The 17,996-nt window shown below is 43.5% G+C and overlaps 1 protein-coding gene across 2 annotated transcripts in view; it reads left to right on the top strand.

Moving 5' to 3' along the window:
• The window catches only part of LOC108161272, a 72,485-nt gene extending 60,768 nt beyond the window's left edge, over window positions 1–11,717 (top strand). The window contains exons 2-3 of one of the 2 annotated variants that reach the window (XM_033395890.1): window positions 10,045–10,730; window positions 10,798–11,717. In XM_033395890.1, coding sequence (XP_033251781.1) covers window positions 10,452–10,730; window positions 10,798–11,151 — 633 coding nt within the window. In that variant the 5' untranslated portion in view covers window positions 10,045–10,451 and the 3' untranslated portion in view covers window positions 11,152–11,717. The remainder of the gene's footprint in view (window positions 1–10,044; window positions 10,731–10,797) is intronic. The other variant, XM_033395889.1, reaches the window with a different exon arrangement.
• The last annotated feature ends 6,279 nt before the right edge of the window (window positions 11,718–17,996 follow it).

Genomic DNA, 17,996 nt, shown 5'->3' with positions numbered 1-17,996 from the left:
TTTTGAGTATCGGGTATAATAAACAGAAGCGGGCCCAGATGACTTCCCTGTGGCACACCTGAAGTAACATTAACAGTATTTGACAACACTTTAGAAAACAAAACACGTTGAGTACGGTTAGAAAGATAGGACAAGATCCAATCTAGAAGATTCGTTGGGAACCCTAATAAAGAGAGCTTTTGAATAAGCAGAGCATGGTTCACAGAATCGAATGCCTTGCGGAAGTCCGTAAAAACTACATCCGTCTGCAAACCAATTTGAAAACCACGGTGGATTAGGTTAGAAAACTCAAGAAGGTTAGTCGATGTTGAACGATGTCTGAAAAAACCGTGTTGCGACGGAGATATCAAGCTGCAACAAAGATGTTGCAGTTGCCGGGTGACCAGGAACTCAAGAAGCTTCGGGATGGCGGAAAGCTTTGCGATACCACGATAGTTTTCAATGTTTGATCTTGAACCTTTTTTGTGAAGCGGAATGATGTAGGACTCATTCCAAATTACTGGGAGACAAGACTGTTCCAAGGAGAGGTTGAAGAGAAAGGTCAAGGGTTTGCAAAAGGACTGCAGCCAAGAAAGAAATGGGAGGTTACAGTCCCCCATGACAATAATTCGATCATTGCACCCTAATGCAGAAACAAAATTATTAATTGCTGAGAGGTGGTGTAAGTAAAGCTCAGCATCAGACCTGGGAGGAATGTAAGAGCAGGTTAAATAGAAAAATGCGGAGCCAACACGAACTTTGACTGCAACAAATTCAATTCCATGAATGTTATTGAATGGGAATAACTCAGATGAGAAAACAGATTTAACTGCAATCAGAACCCCACCTGCAAAAGATGGGCGGTCCATTCTATAAATAGTGTAGGTTAGGTTAGGTTAAGGCGGTAGCCGGGAGGGGGGGGGGATAAGAGCCTCCCGCCCCAAGCTCACTTGGACCTATAAAAGGTCCGTTGTGTTGCCGCATGGGCATGTGCCCCTTCGCGTTGCCCGATCCGTGAGAGCATACTACTGCAGGTTAAGGGCAGTCCCATCCGGTGGCGTGGATGTATTTGGACAAGGTCCCTGGTTTGATTACGGACAGGTCCGAAATGTCCGTGAGGAAAGCGGCCCCAAAAATACGAAGACGACGATTTCCAAGGGCTGGGCAGTGGCAGAAGAAGTGGGGGACCGATTCCTCCTCCTCCTCGTCGCGACAACTCCTGCAGAAGTCGTTATGAGGGATTGACAGTCTAGAGGCGTGAGTGCCGATCTGCCAGTGTCCCGTAATGGCTCTAGTAACTGCAGAGCACTGTGCTCTGCTGAGTTGGCATTTTGCTCGAACAATTCGTGCGTTAGGAGCCTGCACGTAGCCAAGGGCATCGCTACTTGCTCCCTCTCCGGTAGGAGAGGAATCGTAGTACCCTGCCTGGCTAGCTCGTCGGCGGCGTCATTCCCCTCGATGTCCCTGTGGCCGGGGACCCATATAAGGAAGAGATCTAACTGCTCTGCGATCTCGTGCAGAGACCTGCGGCAGTCATTTACAGTCGCTGAGTTCGACGATATTGAGCCTAGAGCTTTGATAGCTGCTTGGCTGTCCGAGAAGACGCACACTAAGTGCGTATCTAGAAGTAATTTGGAGACGATCGAAATGGCCTCCTTGATGGCTTCAACCTCCGCTTGGAACACACTACAGTGATCCGGGAGCCTGAAGCAATGACTGATGTTCAGCTCGCTGCAATAGACTCCGCCTCCCACGCGGCCGTCTAGCTTTGAGCCATCAGTGTAGAAGTGGACCGCATTTGCAGGTCCTGGTTCGCCCATCTCCCAGTCCTCCCTAGATGGGATTGATACCTGGAAGGGCGTCGAGAGGTGATCACTGGGGATACAGTAATCTGTTCTCTCTGGTAATTGCGGGAGTCTCATCAGGATTCCCGAGTGCCCAACCGCGGATGCTTTCCACAGTCTGGCTTCTCTCATTCTGAGGGCGGAAAGTGTTGCCACCTTCTTTCCCATGAGATCCACAGGGAGGAGGTCCAGCACAGTATCCAGGGCTTCCCCTGGAGTAGTGCGTAGCCCGCCAGTTATGCATAGCTCTGCCATGCGTTGAACTCTGCTGAGTTTATTGAGGCAAATAAATAGTGTAACTATCAATGAAAATTTCATGATCATTGACAGAGGAGTTAAGCCAGGTTTCGGACGCGCTATTAGTATGAATTTGACGCAATTTTCCCAGCAAACTGCGAACGTTCTGATAGTGCATGGAAAAATAGTACATCAGTTTTTTGGAGCATGTTCGGTAATTCTTGGATTCGAGTTCGAATCTTTGAGAAGGAACTCATGCACAATTGTATGCTCAGGCCATATTGACGGTTCTGGAGAACAGGATAGTAAGGAATCAGGGAGAAGAATTTTAAAGGATGATATGTTGCGCTTATGTTTAAATGTAAATTTAGTCACAACTATATCAACAGGCGAAGTGTTAAGTTTAGCGGCAAGATGTTGTTAACAAATATTGCTTTCCGAGGGACCACTGCTCTGAGTTGAAGTCCCGAGCGAGATCGAGATGGTGGAGCCACTCCTAAAAGAGATCTCGGTACAAGGGCAGAGGAATTGGCAGCAATGGCTGTAGCAGGAATTGGAGTAGGAATTGGAGCAGGAATTGGAGCAGGAATTGGAGCAGGAATTGGCAAGACGTCGTCAGCAACCAGCACACCCGCACTAGGAGCACTCACCGCGTCAGAAGTGACGCTGTTGGGAAGTTGGGTGCTCGAAGGAAGCACATTGCTCGGTGTAAAGAACTCCGGAGCCACCGTTGGCGGATTTACAGACAACGGCGTGGCATGACTACACGGAAATGCTTCCGATGGATGAAGGTGGGAGGCAGGCGTACCAATCGGATTAGGTTGCAAGAGATTGGTATCATTATGCGGAATTTTCCGTCTAGGCGATTCGCTCAAGAGTTTGAGCCCAAGAAACTGTGATTCAAGGGCAAGAAATTTCTCGTTGAGAGCCACAAATTGTTTCCGGACATCCAGAAACCCAGTTCGAGTCTGTCTCATAAATGTGCGCATTTCGGCCTCAATCTCCCGACAAGCCAGACATGACCAAGACAGGCCCATGCGTTTCGAGATCAGATCATTCAGCCGGCCAAAATTTCCACCACCAGCACATTTTATGTGGGCAAAATTGTCGCACAGCCAGCAGCTAAGAAATGAATCACCAATGATAACACCACCGAATTCACATTTCTTTGCACTACAAACGATTGCCATTATTGACAGCAGTAGAATCACTGTGCACGAATAATAAAAGAACGGAGTGAGATCGCAGGTAAAGTAGGAGAGCAAACAGCAGAGCGAGCCAGACAATCAGCTGCAGCGGCAATAATTCAAAGCAGATGATCCAACGAAGTGCAGAAAACGAGCAGTAAACTCACCAAAGCAGAGACACAAAGAAAGTCCACAGAGAGGGAGAGTATAGGCAATCCAGAGAGAGTGAGAGCAACAATGCGAGCAGCCCGCTTATGCTCACGAGAGAGTGTGGGCGATGCAAACGCTGATGCGCGAGAACAGTGCACACCGAAGAAGCGATAACGAAAAGCAGACTGGGCAAAAAACAATAACAAATTGCCTGCACGAGTCCGATGTGTTATGTTGCAATATTGAATTTATATTAAACACTTGTTTACAAACAAAACACTGGTGGCTAACACAAAGTAGAATCAAATTAAAGAGATGCGATAATATATCAAAACAAAGTCACAACAATGTTGTATGATATTTAGGCAAAGGGCGGAGAATGCGGGAGCAAGAAAAAAAACACAACCGGCTTAAGCAAGAGCTAGAAGCGAATTATGATTATGATGGGCGGAAGGGGGTGGGGTGACATTTTGAGATACACGTTTTATGGTAAGGTCTAACAGGAGTGCGGATACCAAATTTGGTTACTCTAGCCTTAATAGTCTCTGAGATTTGTGAATATCCCCAGATTTTCGTCCTTTGCGGGGGCGGAAGGGGGTGTGGCGAAATTTTGAAACAAACTCATCTCGGTCCGATATATTAGGAGTGTGGATACCAAATTTGGTTGCTCTAGCTTTTGTAGTCTCTGAGATCTAGGCGCTCATGTTTTACTCTAAGCAAAGCCGCCTATGCTACGTTTGTGTTAGAGAGAGACAGGGCCAGAAAAAATGAAATTGTTTTCTTGATGCTGGCTATAATAATAATTAATAAATTCTGGCTAAAATAATAATAATAATTTTATGTGGAGATAATGTTTTTTATCCCCAATCGGCCGACTAATTATTTCGAATTAAATAAAACTCGGCGCAGAAATAAAATTACGATATGTTCTTTAATACGTGACATCCAAATTGCAAGTGTGGCTTGCCTGCCCTTTACATTGCCGCTCCGATCGCTAAGCGCAGCTTCGCTCGGCCGACGTCGGTAGGCAGACGCAAAGCGGAGATAGCGAAGAGCGAGCTGGCAGAGAGCGTTTAGCAGGGCAAGCAAGCGCAAAGCTTTAACAAACAAATGAGTGACATAGACATAAGTAACAAACAAAATAAGCGGCTGAGGGCCAAGAATTAGGTGCTATTTGGCAAGCAGCTAATCGGCTGGGTTCTGCTCCGAACATTCACCCCCCGTTGGAAGGCAAAGGCTTTCAACAGATCCATCCTGAAGGGGCAGAACCGCTATTTTTCCAACGGCCCTCTTGAAGATGCTTTCTTGGGCGCAGCTGGCGGCTACGCTGGGATGATCGTCGAACGCAGCAATCGGCGCTTCTTTACGAAGGCGGCTTGTCGTGATTACGTCTTGATCATCGGGAACCTCTGTAATTGCATAGAATGGCAGGAAATTTGGCAATGTAGAAACTGTTGAAAGTTTAACTTCATTTGGCGTGGATATGTAGGTTTTTAATATATGGAAAAGTTCGCGCTGTAGTTCCTGATTCTCCGATCGCAGTTTTTCCACTTGCACCTGGCACTCGAGCAGCTGCTTCCTGCATTGCTGCTCTAAGTTTTGGTACTCCAGCGTTGTGGGTCGAAAATCGTCAATAGAGATGCACGAGGAATTTTCAAAAGCGGCTAAAGCTGCACGCTTATTCTCCGAGCTATCAATGCTTCCTGATACTATCCAACCAAGTTTTGTCTCCTGCAATGTTGGCAATTGGGTTGATTGTCGAATCTGTCCGACGCACATTAAATCGAAGAACAAACCAGAACCTATCAACAGATCGATACGTTGGGGCTTGGAGAAATTAGGATCAGCTAGTTTTAGTTTGAGTTGGTGACAATTGCAGCGAAGGAAGCTCGATAGCTTGCGTCCTGGGATTGTACAACTATATGTACAGACTTGCTCGAAGGTAGAATGGAATCTCCGATTCCAGAGATGTGAACATAAGACGAGCGATGATCCAACTGCAACTGATCAGCAAGTCTAGATGTTACAAAGTTTGCCTGTGATGCAGAATCAAAAATGGCACGACATGGGATAAGTGCTCCATAACGATCTGTTACATGGACGAGGGCAGTAGGTAGCAACACGTTCTGGCTAGGCTGAGATTTCTGGATCGAGGGGGGAGGGCTAGAACACCCGCTTGCTAGAAGCACAGTCGCGGCCTCTTGCTGGATCGATTCCTCGGCCGGTGAAGAGGATGATGAAGCACCAGTTCCCGATGGAATGTGGAGTAGCGTGTGATGTTTGGCCTGGCAATGCCTGCAAAGTCCTGACCTGCACCTCTGCAATTCATGGCCTTTGTTGAGGCAGTTCAAACACAAGCGGCTCTTCTTTGCTTCTTTGTATCGTTAAAATGCAGAGAGATTCAGGAATTCCTGACATTTAGATATGTAATGCTCGGAGGAATTGCAATGGTTACATATGGGGTTAGGATGGTCGTTACTGGAGGTGATAAGATGACGGGTTTGTCTTCTCCCAACTGCTGGCTAGGAATTGTTACCATAGCCGATCCAAAATTTTCCAGCATCCGACATCTTGCTTCCAAGAATGAGGCCATGCTTGACCACCGAGGCAATCCTGACGTCGGCAAGTTCTCTTCCCATTTCTCCTTGGTCTTGTGGTCCAATTTCGTGCCTATGATGAAGATCAGCAACCCATCGGATATCTCCTGCGGGGTCGCCAAGGTCTGAAGTGCACGCAAGTGCGAATTGATTTTGTCGCTGAGCGCGCGCAAGCCGATAGCCGAGTCCTTCGCCACCCCTTGCAGCCCGAAAATAGCCTTGACGTGTGCCTGAAAATGTAACAGTTTATTATCGAATCGCAACATTAGTAAATTTAACGCCTTGTCGTAATTCTCCTCAGATAGTTCCAAGGAAAGAATCGTATCCAGCGCAGCACCATCTAGACATCCACGAAGATATTGGAATTTTTTGAGGATTGGTATACGATGGTCTTTGTGCACCATTGTCGAGAACATCGAGTGGAATTCTGGCCAATCCATGTAGTTCCCACCGAATCGCGGAAGCTGCAACTCGGGAATTCGAGAACGGCCTATACTATTATAGGCGAACAACCACGAATTCCCCTCGAGAGTATGCCGAGCCGTTGAATTGGTAACATTTACCGTGCGAGCAGCCATCAACTCCCGCGACAGCCTGGACCTAACCTTGACATAAACATTCGAAAAGTCCAGCCGGGCATCATGGGCTAACTGCAGGAAATCCAGCCTTTCAAGGCTCGTTTGAGCGGCATCGAAATCCGCATTCATTCGCTCGATTTGCTCTAAGCGAGCTTGAAGTTCTGCCTCATCTAACTCGGCAAGCTCTTCCTTGGTGAGAAAGCGATCCATGGCCTTTAGTTGGCGCGCGATGGACTCGGCCTTGTGCTTGTAGAAATCTACATCACTCGGCATTGCTGCGTTCGCGACATTGGTAGGCTCAGGTGCTGCCATGTTGAGGTTTTAAAAGAGTCACTCAGCACGACCAAAAAAGACACCCTGTATACGTATAAACGTGGGAACCGCAAGCAAAGGGAATACAGCTAATGCCTTTAGCTTTGCGGCTGTGCGAGCTGTCCGATTCCGCTTTGTACTCCGCTTGTGTGTATTAGTGAGTTCGCTGCACTGCCTACCGCACTGCACTGACCGAATTGTCGCGACAGAGAAATTAATAGCCAGCAATGCGTGTATGTAGGTGTATGTAAGTGTGTTTTAGCACCGAATTGTGCTTAACCGCCGAAAATTTGCTAGGGCTAACGAATGTCGATCGATTATTAATTGACACTGCAACTCAGAGATCACGTCGGGGTCACCAAATTTTATGTGGAGATAATGTTTTTTATCCCCAATCGGCCGACTAATTATTTCGAATTCAATAAAACTCGGCGCAGAAATAAAATTACGATATGTTCTTTAATGCGTGACATCCAAATTGCAAGTGTGGCTTGCATGCCCTTTACATTGCCGCTCCGATCGCTAAGCGCAGCTTCGCTCGGCCGACGTCGGTAGGCAGACGCAAAGCGGAGATAGCGAAGAGCGAGCTGGCAGAGAGCGTTTAGCAGGGCAAGCAAGCGCAAAGCTTTAACAAACAAATGAGTGACATAGACATAAGTAACAAACAAAATAAGCGGCTGAGGGCCAAGAATTAGGTGCTATTTGGCAAGCAGCTAATCGGCTGGGTTCTGCTCCGAACAACGATCCAATTCAAATTCTGGAGTCTAAAAGATATGGTCATTCTCTACGATTCTGCGTTTTTGGTTTTCTCATATCTTTAAAATTGTGGATGCCACAGATTTTCGTCCTTTGTGGGGGCGGAAGTGGGCGGGGCGAAGTTTTGAAATATTTTTGTAGCAGTGACATATCACAGAAGTCTGGGTCCAAAACATCGTTGCTCTAGCTCTTATAGTCTTTGAGCATTAGGCGCTAATAGGGACGGACAGACGGACAGACGGACAGACGGACGGACGGACAGGCGGACAGACGGACAGACAGACATGGCTCAATCGACTCGGCTATTGATGCTGATCAAGCATATATATACTTTATGGGGTCGGAAACGACTCCTTCTGGACGTTACACACATCCACTTTTACCACAAATCTAATATACCCCAATACTCATTTTGAGTATCGGGTATAACAAGCAAAATACAATAAATTTATACATAAATTTTACAAAATGAAATAAAAAATCCTACTGCCTCAAAATTTTGAGCTTCTTCTCGTATGGTTTTGCATTTTGATTCCCTATCATCCTAACTGGTTACCATTTACAATTTTTTCCAATCAAAATCAATACAAACTGATTGAGCAGATGATTTCGGTGTACAAAGCTCGGATCGGAAAATTTAAACCAATCTATTTTTGACGTTAAAATTATACATTTTTGGACTGTGAATTGAATTTATGAGACTTTGTCTCGAAATGCCGATTAAATATATCAAAATAAATTGTAACTAATGTAAACAAATCTTCAGAAGGAGCTTTAAGTTTCAAACTACTGCTGACATAGCCAAAATTTGTATTGAGTATTAAATACTCGGAAGAACATCGGACCTCATCGGACGATTTTTAAAGTTCAGAGCATTTATTGCAGTCATACTTTTTCAGCAGCTTATGTAAGAAATACCCTGCATAATATCTTAATGCATTCTCATTAAATGCGGCTTGGATACTTAAATCTGTGGCTTCTATCGAAAGTTCTAACTCTGCATCTTCGTTAGTGGAAATCAAGATATCGTTATCAAAAGTTTTAGACTCTGATGCCGACTCACTTGAAACATTATCTTTATAATGTTAATTAACATCGTATCTTCATTGGGCGAACAGTTCCCAGATACTGTAGTGGAAGTTAGAACTTTCATAGAAAGCATTTTACTAATAATTACATTAAATTCATACATAGTTGGATTATTGTTGTTAACACCGCGAGATGTGATTAAATAAAATAAATTTTCTAATGGATCATGGTTTAATTTGGATGTAGCAATATAAAAAACTTCAGCACTTTCACTCCAAACATTTTGGGCAAATGAAAGTATGGAGTTGATTGTTAAAATCATACCCTTTATGCAGTAGACTTAAATTCTTCAAAATATTTTCGCATATCCGACAGGGTCTCATTGACAAGAGTTTTGTCTAGCAGTGCACTCCTAAATGGGTTTTTATCGTAGAGGACATGACTATTTAGATAGTCGAATAATCTATTAATTTTTTTTAATAAATGTAGCCGTCGCTTTTGCATTTTCTTTGCACTTAAAGAAGCCTCCAGAACTAATCATTGTTCGAAGAGCAGCGGCCACACTACGGCTAAACACTTGAGTGGCATATTTGACTTTCATTTTTTCAAAGCTATTTGGATATATATGCTTTCATTTTGCTCATTTTGAGTATCGGGTATAATTAAAAATAACAATTATTCAATAAAAATCAAGAATAATAATTATACAATAAAAATCAAAAATAATAATTATACAATAAAAATCAAGAATAATAATTATACAATAAAAATCAAAAATAATAATTATACAATAAAATTCAAAAAATAATAATTATAATAATAATTATTCAATAAAAATCAAAAATAATAATTATAATAAAAATTATTAAATAAAAATTAATAATAATAATTATTCAATAAAAATAAAGAATAATAATTATACAATAAAAATCAAAAACAACAATTATTCAATAAAAATCAAGAATAATAATTATATAATACATTTTTTGATCCAAAAATAATTATTATTCAATAAAAATAAAAAATAATAATTATACAATAAAAATAAAAAATAATAATTATACAATAAAAATCAAATATAATAATTATACAATAAAAATAAAAAATAATAATTATAATAATAATTACTCAATACAAATTAATGATAATATTTATTCAAAAAAATGAAGAATAATAATTATAATAATAATTATTAAATAAAAAGTAAGAATAATAATTATAATAATAATTATTAATAATTTTCTGTCTGGTCTGGTGGAGGAGGCCCATACTGACTAAGTATCGGGTGTAAAAGTAGAGTTGCGGCCTCCGCAGCAACTCAAAATGTACTAAAATCGCAACTGAACGAACCTTTCAATCCTGAATTTCTGATCAGCAGGGCGTCGGCTTTGGAGATCCCCCAGGCGTGAGAGTGAGCGTCAGTGGAGCACCGACGATGCAGCATGTGCCAAGCGCAGCGCCACCGCAATGGTCACCAGAAATGGTTAAAGAAATGCTGGAATACCTAAATTCCGTTCTGCAGCCTGAGCAGCAACAACAACAGCAACAAAATCAGCCACAGCAACAGGCGCCACAGATGCAACAGACGCAGCAGCAAATGCGCGCCCAAAAGCAGATTAATTCAATTGTGTGCTTCAATCTGGCGGCAGGACAGTTGCAGCAGCTGGCCGAAGAGTCAGCCGCAGCCAACCCTGGCCAATCCTGCGTAAATGTGTTGCTGATGACGCCCGTCCAGATTTTGCCGGACATATTTCAGGCACTGTCTGGCACCGTGTCGTGTCCATGTCGTCATCAGACATGGAATTCGAGGTGCATTCCAGTTCCAAGGTGGTGCCGTCCAGTGTCGGAGTGGGTCCCAGGATGCCACCACAGCAACAACAGCATCCCCAGCATATGGCGGCACAGCAGCAGCAAAAAATCTCGGCCATGTCCTCGCCTTTGCATCATCCCGTAATGGAGGCATCAACAGCACTGTTGTCATTGACCGATGATCCACCGCATGATCAGTTGGTGGAACAGTCCATCAACCTAAAGGTGGCTGTTCCCTCCGGTAATGACAAAGTAAGTAATCTTTTATGGTTGATTTTCTATTCAACTTTCTAATCCATTTGCAAAATCCATTCAATAGGTGATCAGCTCCTTGCAGAGCGAGCATAAACAGCAACTGGACACAGTCCAACAGGCGCCCATTCATAAAGGAAGGAAGTTAGTGGATCAGGTTCTAATGGAGAAGGAGATGGACAAAGTTGAAACCGATGTCCAAAGCTCCATTTACTTCCTTCTGGAAGAAGACGAGCAGCTCTCACCGTTGGGCACCAAAATAAATTCAAATCACCTAGAAACAAAGGGGCTAAGCATTACAAGAAATGTGGCAAATCTGATTAGGTATGCATCCCATATCACAGATTTTGATGAAAACTATGTTTATTTTAAAACACGCGTAGTGGGCATTTTTGCTGTATTATGCCTTTATCATGACTGAAACTGCCGTTAATAGAAGTCTTAAAGTAGTTTGATTAAATATGGCTGAAATTGCCAGTAGTCTTAAAGTAGTTTGATTAAATATGGCCGAAATTGCCGAAGACAGTAACAAAACTGTCCGATCGACCATCTTTTCTTAATTGGAAAAGAACAGATTGCTGATGCGGAAGATTGGTTTCTTCCGAAACAGTTTATTAATGACATTTTTTTAAAATAATTATGTAGTCTGGTCGCTGAAGTAGATTAGATGGATAGATTGAGCAGCTCTGCCGTCAGCTCTGTCCACATCCTTGGATTCATCATTTTTGACGGCATCTGCTCGCGACAATATTGTCAGTGATGGGTAGATGCGGTTGATACCGATGGTTTTTTCGATAACTATTTAATAATTTTTGATTTCGTCTCCTCTTTAATTTTATTTATTGTCCATCTCAAGCTGGTGAGAAAAGTCAAAGATTGTAAATCAAATTAAAAGTAAGTGTGCGGCCGATCAGAGTATATATTTGGGGCCCGAACTCGGTTTTTTAGGTTTTTCTCAAAAAACCTATGGTTGAAACATGGTGGAAACCACCTCTTCCTCGTGTGCTTATTATTTTTTCATTTCATCACTTCAGATGAATAACGCCTGGAACAACATGCCAGCCATGCCCAATTTTGGCATGGGGATCGGAATAGGGATGGGGATGGGGCAAGGTTTAGGGATGGGGCCAGGTTTAGGGATGGGTCAAGGTTTAGGGTCCAGGTATGGGGATGGGGCCAGGTATGGATGGGATGACAGCAACGCAGACAGGTATGGGGGTGATGAGGTCTGGGAGGGCGAGGAAGCTATTATTGCCGAAAAAGAAGACTGGCACGGGCAAGGAGAACAGCAGCTCGGTTAGAGCGAACTGTTCCTTTAAAACAGTACAACGACCTGAAAAAAAATATGAATATTTGAAACGTCACTGTAAGTGACAGGTGGGATCGGTCATCCACATTATCCACCAGAGTTTGATAATATTAAAGCAACGGTGGAAATAAGCTTTCCTCCAACATAGCTACATTGGCACTATATAAAATTAATTCAAATGAGTCAGAAACAAAGAGGCTGACAATTAAAAGACATGCGGAAAATCCGATTCGAGTATGCCACCCATATCACAGATTTTGATGAGAACGATGTTTCTTTTATAACAAGCGTAGTGGGTGTATTTTCTTTATTAATCGTTCAGTTAGCTTGATTAAACATGGCCGAAATACTCATTCTCAATCAATCTTCCTCGTGAGCCGCTGCTCACGGCTCAGAATGGGGATGGTTAGGAAGGAGGGGGAGGAAGCCGCCACCCTGCATACAAAAAAAAAAAAAAACTGGCACAGGCAAGAAGAAACAAGGCACGGCAAGAAAATCAAGAGAATGAATCTCTTATGAGTAAAATGATCTTACAAAAAATTCAACCATTTTGTAAAAAAGTGCAATGTCAAGCTCCAGCTTCAGTTGCTACAATAGCTCTAGCCCATCAACCTGCTGAGGGTTTATTTAATTGAAGTTTAAATTAACTTTTAAGTAATTTAGTTTAAGCAAGAAGAGCGTTGCAGAAGTTTAAGTACGCTCCGAGAAGATTCGTTGCGGAGGTTCAATAACGCTCCGAGATGTCTGGTTGCGGAGGTTGAAGTACCGATTATGGCATTCTCGTAGCTGCCTTATATACAAAATTCAGCAGGTAATGTGGCCTTTGGTGTTACGCTGCGGGCACACTGGGTACTAGTGCATTGGACGCAAGCATGCTGCCGTAATTCCAACTTGGCTCCTATTGTTGCCTTACAAAAACAGCAGTACGCTTTTGTGGGGTCAGTTGGCACATTGCGTATGTTTTTATACCCGATACTCAAAATGAGTATTGGGGTATATTAGATTTGTGGTAAAAGTGGATGTGTGTAACGTCCAGAAGGAATCGTTTCCGACCCCATAAAGTATATATATTCTTGATCAGCATCAATAGCCGAGTCGATTGAGCCATGTCTGTCTGTCCGTCTGTCCGTCCGTCCGTCAGAATCGTAGAAGATGCCTATATCTTCTAGAGTGCAAAATCTGAACCAGATCGTATAATTATTATAGCCAGAATCAAGAAAACAATTTCATTCTTTCTCGCTCTGTCTCTCTCTAACACACAGGTTTCATGGTCGGTTTTGCCAATTGCAAAATATGAGTTCAAGGATCTCAGAACCTATAAGAGCTAGAGCAACTAAATTTGGTATCCACACTCCTATGATATCACCTTGACCGTTTTGTGTCAAAATTTCGCCACACCCCATTCCGCCCCCGCAAAGGACGAAAATCTGGGGCATCCACAAATCTCAGAGACTATTAACGCAAGAGTAACCAAATTTAGTATCCGCACTCCTGTTAGATCTCACTATAAAACATATATCTCAAAATTTCGCCCCACCCCCTTCCGCCCACACAAAAGACGAAAATCTGTTGCATCCAAAATATTGCAGATTCGAGAAAACTAAAAACGCAGAATCATAGATAACGACCATATCTATCCGATTGCTGAATCTGGATCAGATCATATAATTTTTATAGCCAAAAGGAACAAATCAATTTGCACTGGCTACGCAGCGCGCGACGTCACGCTCAGACTGATTTTCTGTCTCTCTCGCACGAACTCTTTGTCTTGTCGTTTAATATTAGCGGCGTCTGCCGGAGGAGAGGCATACTGACTTAGTATCAGGTATAACTGTAGAGTTGCGGTCTCCGCAGCAACTCACAACGTTCCCCCTCGTTTTGTATGAAAATGTGCAAACATGCGCAATACTGTAGCGTGATTGAAACTTTTCAACGAATAATTACCATACTTTTAAACACAAAATTGGATGATATACCAAAATACGAACAACATATATGATTTTTATACCCGATACTCAAAATGAGTATTGGGGTATATTAGATTTGTGGTAAAAGTGGATGTGTGTAACGTCCAGAAGGAATCGTTTCCGACCCCATAAAGTATATATATTCTTGATCAGCATCAATAGCCGAGTCGATTGAGCCCTGTCTGTCTGTCCGTCTGTCCGTCCGTCCGTCCGTCCGTCCGTCCCCTTCAGCGCCTAGTGCTCAAAGACTATAAGAGCTAGAGCAACGATGTTTTGGATGCAGACTTCTGTGATATGTCACTGCTACAAAAATATTTCAAAACTTCGCCCCGCCCACTTCCGCCCCCACAAAGGACGAAAATCTGTGGCATCCACATTTTTAAAGATACGATAAAACCAAAAAAGCAGAATCGTAGAGGATGACTATATGTTCTAGAGTGTAAAATCTCAACCAGATCGTATAATTATTATAGCCAGAATCAAGAAAACAATTTCATTCTTTCTCGCTGTCTCTCTCTAACACACAGGTTTCATGGTCGGTTTTGTCAATTGCAAAATATGAGTTCAAGGATCTCAGAACCTATAAGAGCCAGAGCAACCAAATTTGGTATCCACACTCCTGTGATATCGGACCTTGACCGTTTCGTGTCCAAATTTCGCCACACCCCCTTCCGCCCCCGCAAAGGACGAAAATCTGGGGCATCCACAAATCTCAGAGACTATTAAGGCTATCTCAGAATTTTGCCCCACCCCCTTCCGCCCCCACAAAAGACGAAAATCTGTTGCATCCACAATATTGCACATTCGAGAAAACTAAAAACGCAGAATCATAGATAATGACCATATCTATCAGATTGCTGAGTCTGGATTAGATCGGATCATTTTTGTAGCCAAAAGCAAGAAATCAATTTTCAGTGGCTACGCAGCGCCCGACGTCACGCTTAGACTGATTTTCTGTCTCTCTCGCACGCACTCTTTGTCGTGTGGTTCAATATTAGCGGCGTCTGCCGCAGGAGAGCCATACTGACTTAGTATCGGGTATAACTGTAGAGTTGCGGTGTCCGGAGCAACTCACAACGTTCCACCTCGTTTTTATCTGATATCTCGATAAAAATTAAAAAATATTACAATAAAACGAGGTGGAACGTTGTGAGTTGCTGCGGACACCGCAACTCTACAGTTATACCCGATACTAAGTCAGTATGGCTCTCTCCGGCAGACGCCGCTAATATTGAACGACACGACAAAGACTGCTTGCGAGAGAGACAGAAAATCAGTCTGAGCGTGACGTCGGGGGCTGCGTAGCCACTGCAAATTGATTTGTTCCTTTTGGCTACAAAAATGATCCGATCTGATCCAGATTCAGCAATCTGATAGATATGGTCATTATCTATGATTCTGCGGTTTTAGTTTTCTCGAATGTGCAATATTGTAGATGCAACAGATTTTCGTCTTTTGTGGGGGCGGAAGGGAGTGGGGCGAAGTTCTGAGATATATGTTTTATAGTGAGATCTAACAGAAGTGCGGATACCAAATTTGGTTACTCTAGCCTTAATAGTCTCTGAGATTTGTGGATGCCCCAGATTTTCGTCCTTTGCGTGGGCGGAAGGGGGTGTGGCGAAATTTGGACATGAAACGGTCAAGGTCCGATATCACAGGAGTGTGGATACCAAATTTGGTTGCTCTGGCTCTTATAGGTTCTGAGATCCTTGAACTCATATTTTGCAATTGGCAAAACCAACCATGAAACCTGTGTGTTAGAGAGAGACAGCGAGAAAGAATGAAATTGTTTTCTTGATTCAGGCTATAATAATTATACGATCTGGTTCAGATTTTGCACTCTAGAAGATATAGTCATCTTCTACGATTCTGAGTTTTTAGTTTTATACTATCTTTAAAAATGTAGATGCCACAGATTTTCGTTCTTTGTGGGGGCGGAAGTGGGCAGGGCGAAGTTTTGAAATATTTTTGTAGCAGTGACATATCACAGAAGTCTGGATCCAAAATATCGTTGCTCTAGCTCTTATAGTCTTTGAGCACTAGGCGCTGAAGAGGACGGACGGACGGACGGACGGACGGACGGACGAACGGACGGACGGACGGACGGACGGACGAACGGACAGACGGACGGACGGACGGACGGACGGACGGACGGACAGACGGACAGACGGACAGACAGACAGGGCTCAATCGACTCGGTTATTGATGCTGATCAAGAATATATATACTTTATGGGGTCGGAAACGATTCCTTCTGGACGTTACACACATCCATTTTTAAAATAAGCTAAATTACATTTGAAATAAGCCAGATTTCAAGCTATAAGCATTGTGGAGATAATGTTTTTTATCCCCAATCGGCCGACTAATTATTTCGAATTAAATAAAACTCGGCGCAGAAATAAAATTACGATATGTTCTTTAATGCGTGACATCCAAATTGCAAGTGTGGCTTGCCTGCCCTTTAGGCAATTTAGCCAAATTGCCTTTAGGCAAAGGCTTTCAACAGATCCATCCTGAAGGGGCAGAACCGCTATTTTTCCAACGGCCCTCTTGAAAAGGCCTTTTTGAGTGCGGATGACGGCTACTCTGATGGTTCCATCTTTTCCTGGGATGACGCTCTCAATGCGGCCAAGCGGCCACCTTAATGGTGGCAGCGTTTCCTCCTTGATCATGACGAGCGCTCCTAGCTTGATGTTTGGAGACGATGACCGCCACTTGCTCCGCTCCTGAAGAATCGAAAGATACGCCGTGCTCCATTTTCTCCAAAACGCCTGCTTCATTTGACACAGCCGCTGCCATCGACTAAGTAGGTTGACCCGGAGATGCGCCACATCTGGCTCGTCGAATGCAGCTTTCGGGGCTCCATTGAGAAAGTGGTTTGGCGTGAGCACATCTAGATCATCGGGACTTTCTGTAATTGCATAAAGCGGACGGGAATTTAACAAAGCAGAGATTTCACAAGCCAAGGTCTGAATTTCATCAAGAGTAAAAATGTAGGTCCCGACGATGCGATGAAAATGATATTTAGCTGCTTTAACAGCCGCCTCCCACAAACCCCCAAAATGAGGTGAGCGAGGGGGGATGAATTTCCAGTCGATTCCACTAGAAACGCAGAGATGTGACACAGCCGACGTATGAGGATCGCTGAGGAACATTTGCCGAAGCTCCAAAAGCTCATTTTTTGCTCCTACAAAATTTGTAGCGTTGTCTGACCAGATGATTCGAGGTTTGGGACGTAGACTTATAAAACGCCTTAATGCTGCCAGAAAGGATTCTGTAGATAGATCCCGAACGACTTCCAAATGAGTTGCTTTGGTGCTAAAGCATACGAAGACAGCGATGTAACATTTGATAGGAGGCCTGCTTCTGACTTCCGACTTGTGATAAAAGGGTCCGCAAAAATCAACGCCCGTTGTGTGGAATGCTGGATTAGTCCTTACGCGATCCGCAGGCAAGTTTCCCATGATATGTTCCCTCAGCACTGGCTTCAAACGAAAGCATCTAACACATTTGCGAATGATTCCCGCAACATATTTGCGTCCGCCAATAGGCCAGAATTTTTGCCGAAGCAGTCCGAGCAATCCTTGAGCTCCTGCGTGGAGAAACCTTTCGTGAAAGAAGATAATAATAGAGACAGTGACAGGATGTCCCTTAGGAAGCAGGATCGGGTGCTTCGCGTCGTAGTCCAATTCGGCATTTTGGAGGCGGCCTCCAACACGCAGCAATCCAAAGCTATCCAGAAATGGATTCAGTGAGGCCATCGTGCTTTTTGGGGGTAGGGCCTGTTTGCTGGCGAGGGCCCTTATCTCTTCCGAAAATTGTTGCTGCTGTATTGCCCTTATGAGCAAATGCGTACCATTTTTGATGTCGATTACGGTAAGTTGACCCTTCGACCGCGCTATGCCTTTGTCCTTGAGAATGTAGAATCGATATATGTAAGCAAAGACGCGCTGCATGGATCCGAATGAGTTTTGAAATTTGCAATCGT

This window comes from Drosophila miranda, assembly GCF_003369915.1.
Source record: "Drosophila miranda strain MSH22 chromosome Y unlocalized genomic scaffold, D.miranda_PacBio2.1 Contig_Y1_pilon, whole genome shotgun sequence".
NCBI classification, from domain to species: domain Eukaryota; kingdom Metazoa; phylum Arthropoda; class Insecta; order Diptera; family Drosophilidae; genus Drosophila; species Drosophila miranda.
The sequence above is the reverse complement of the archived record's forward strand: the minus strand, read 5'-3'. Positions and strand labels throughout refer to the sequence as shown.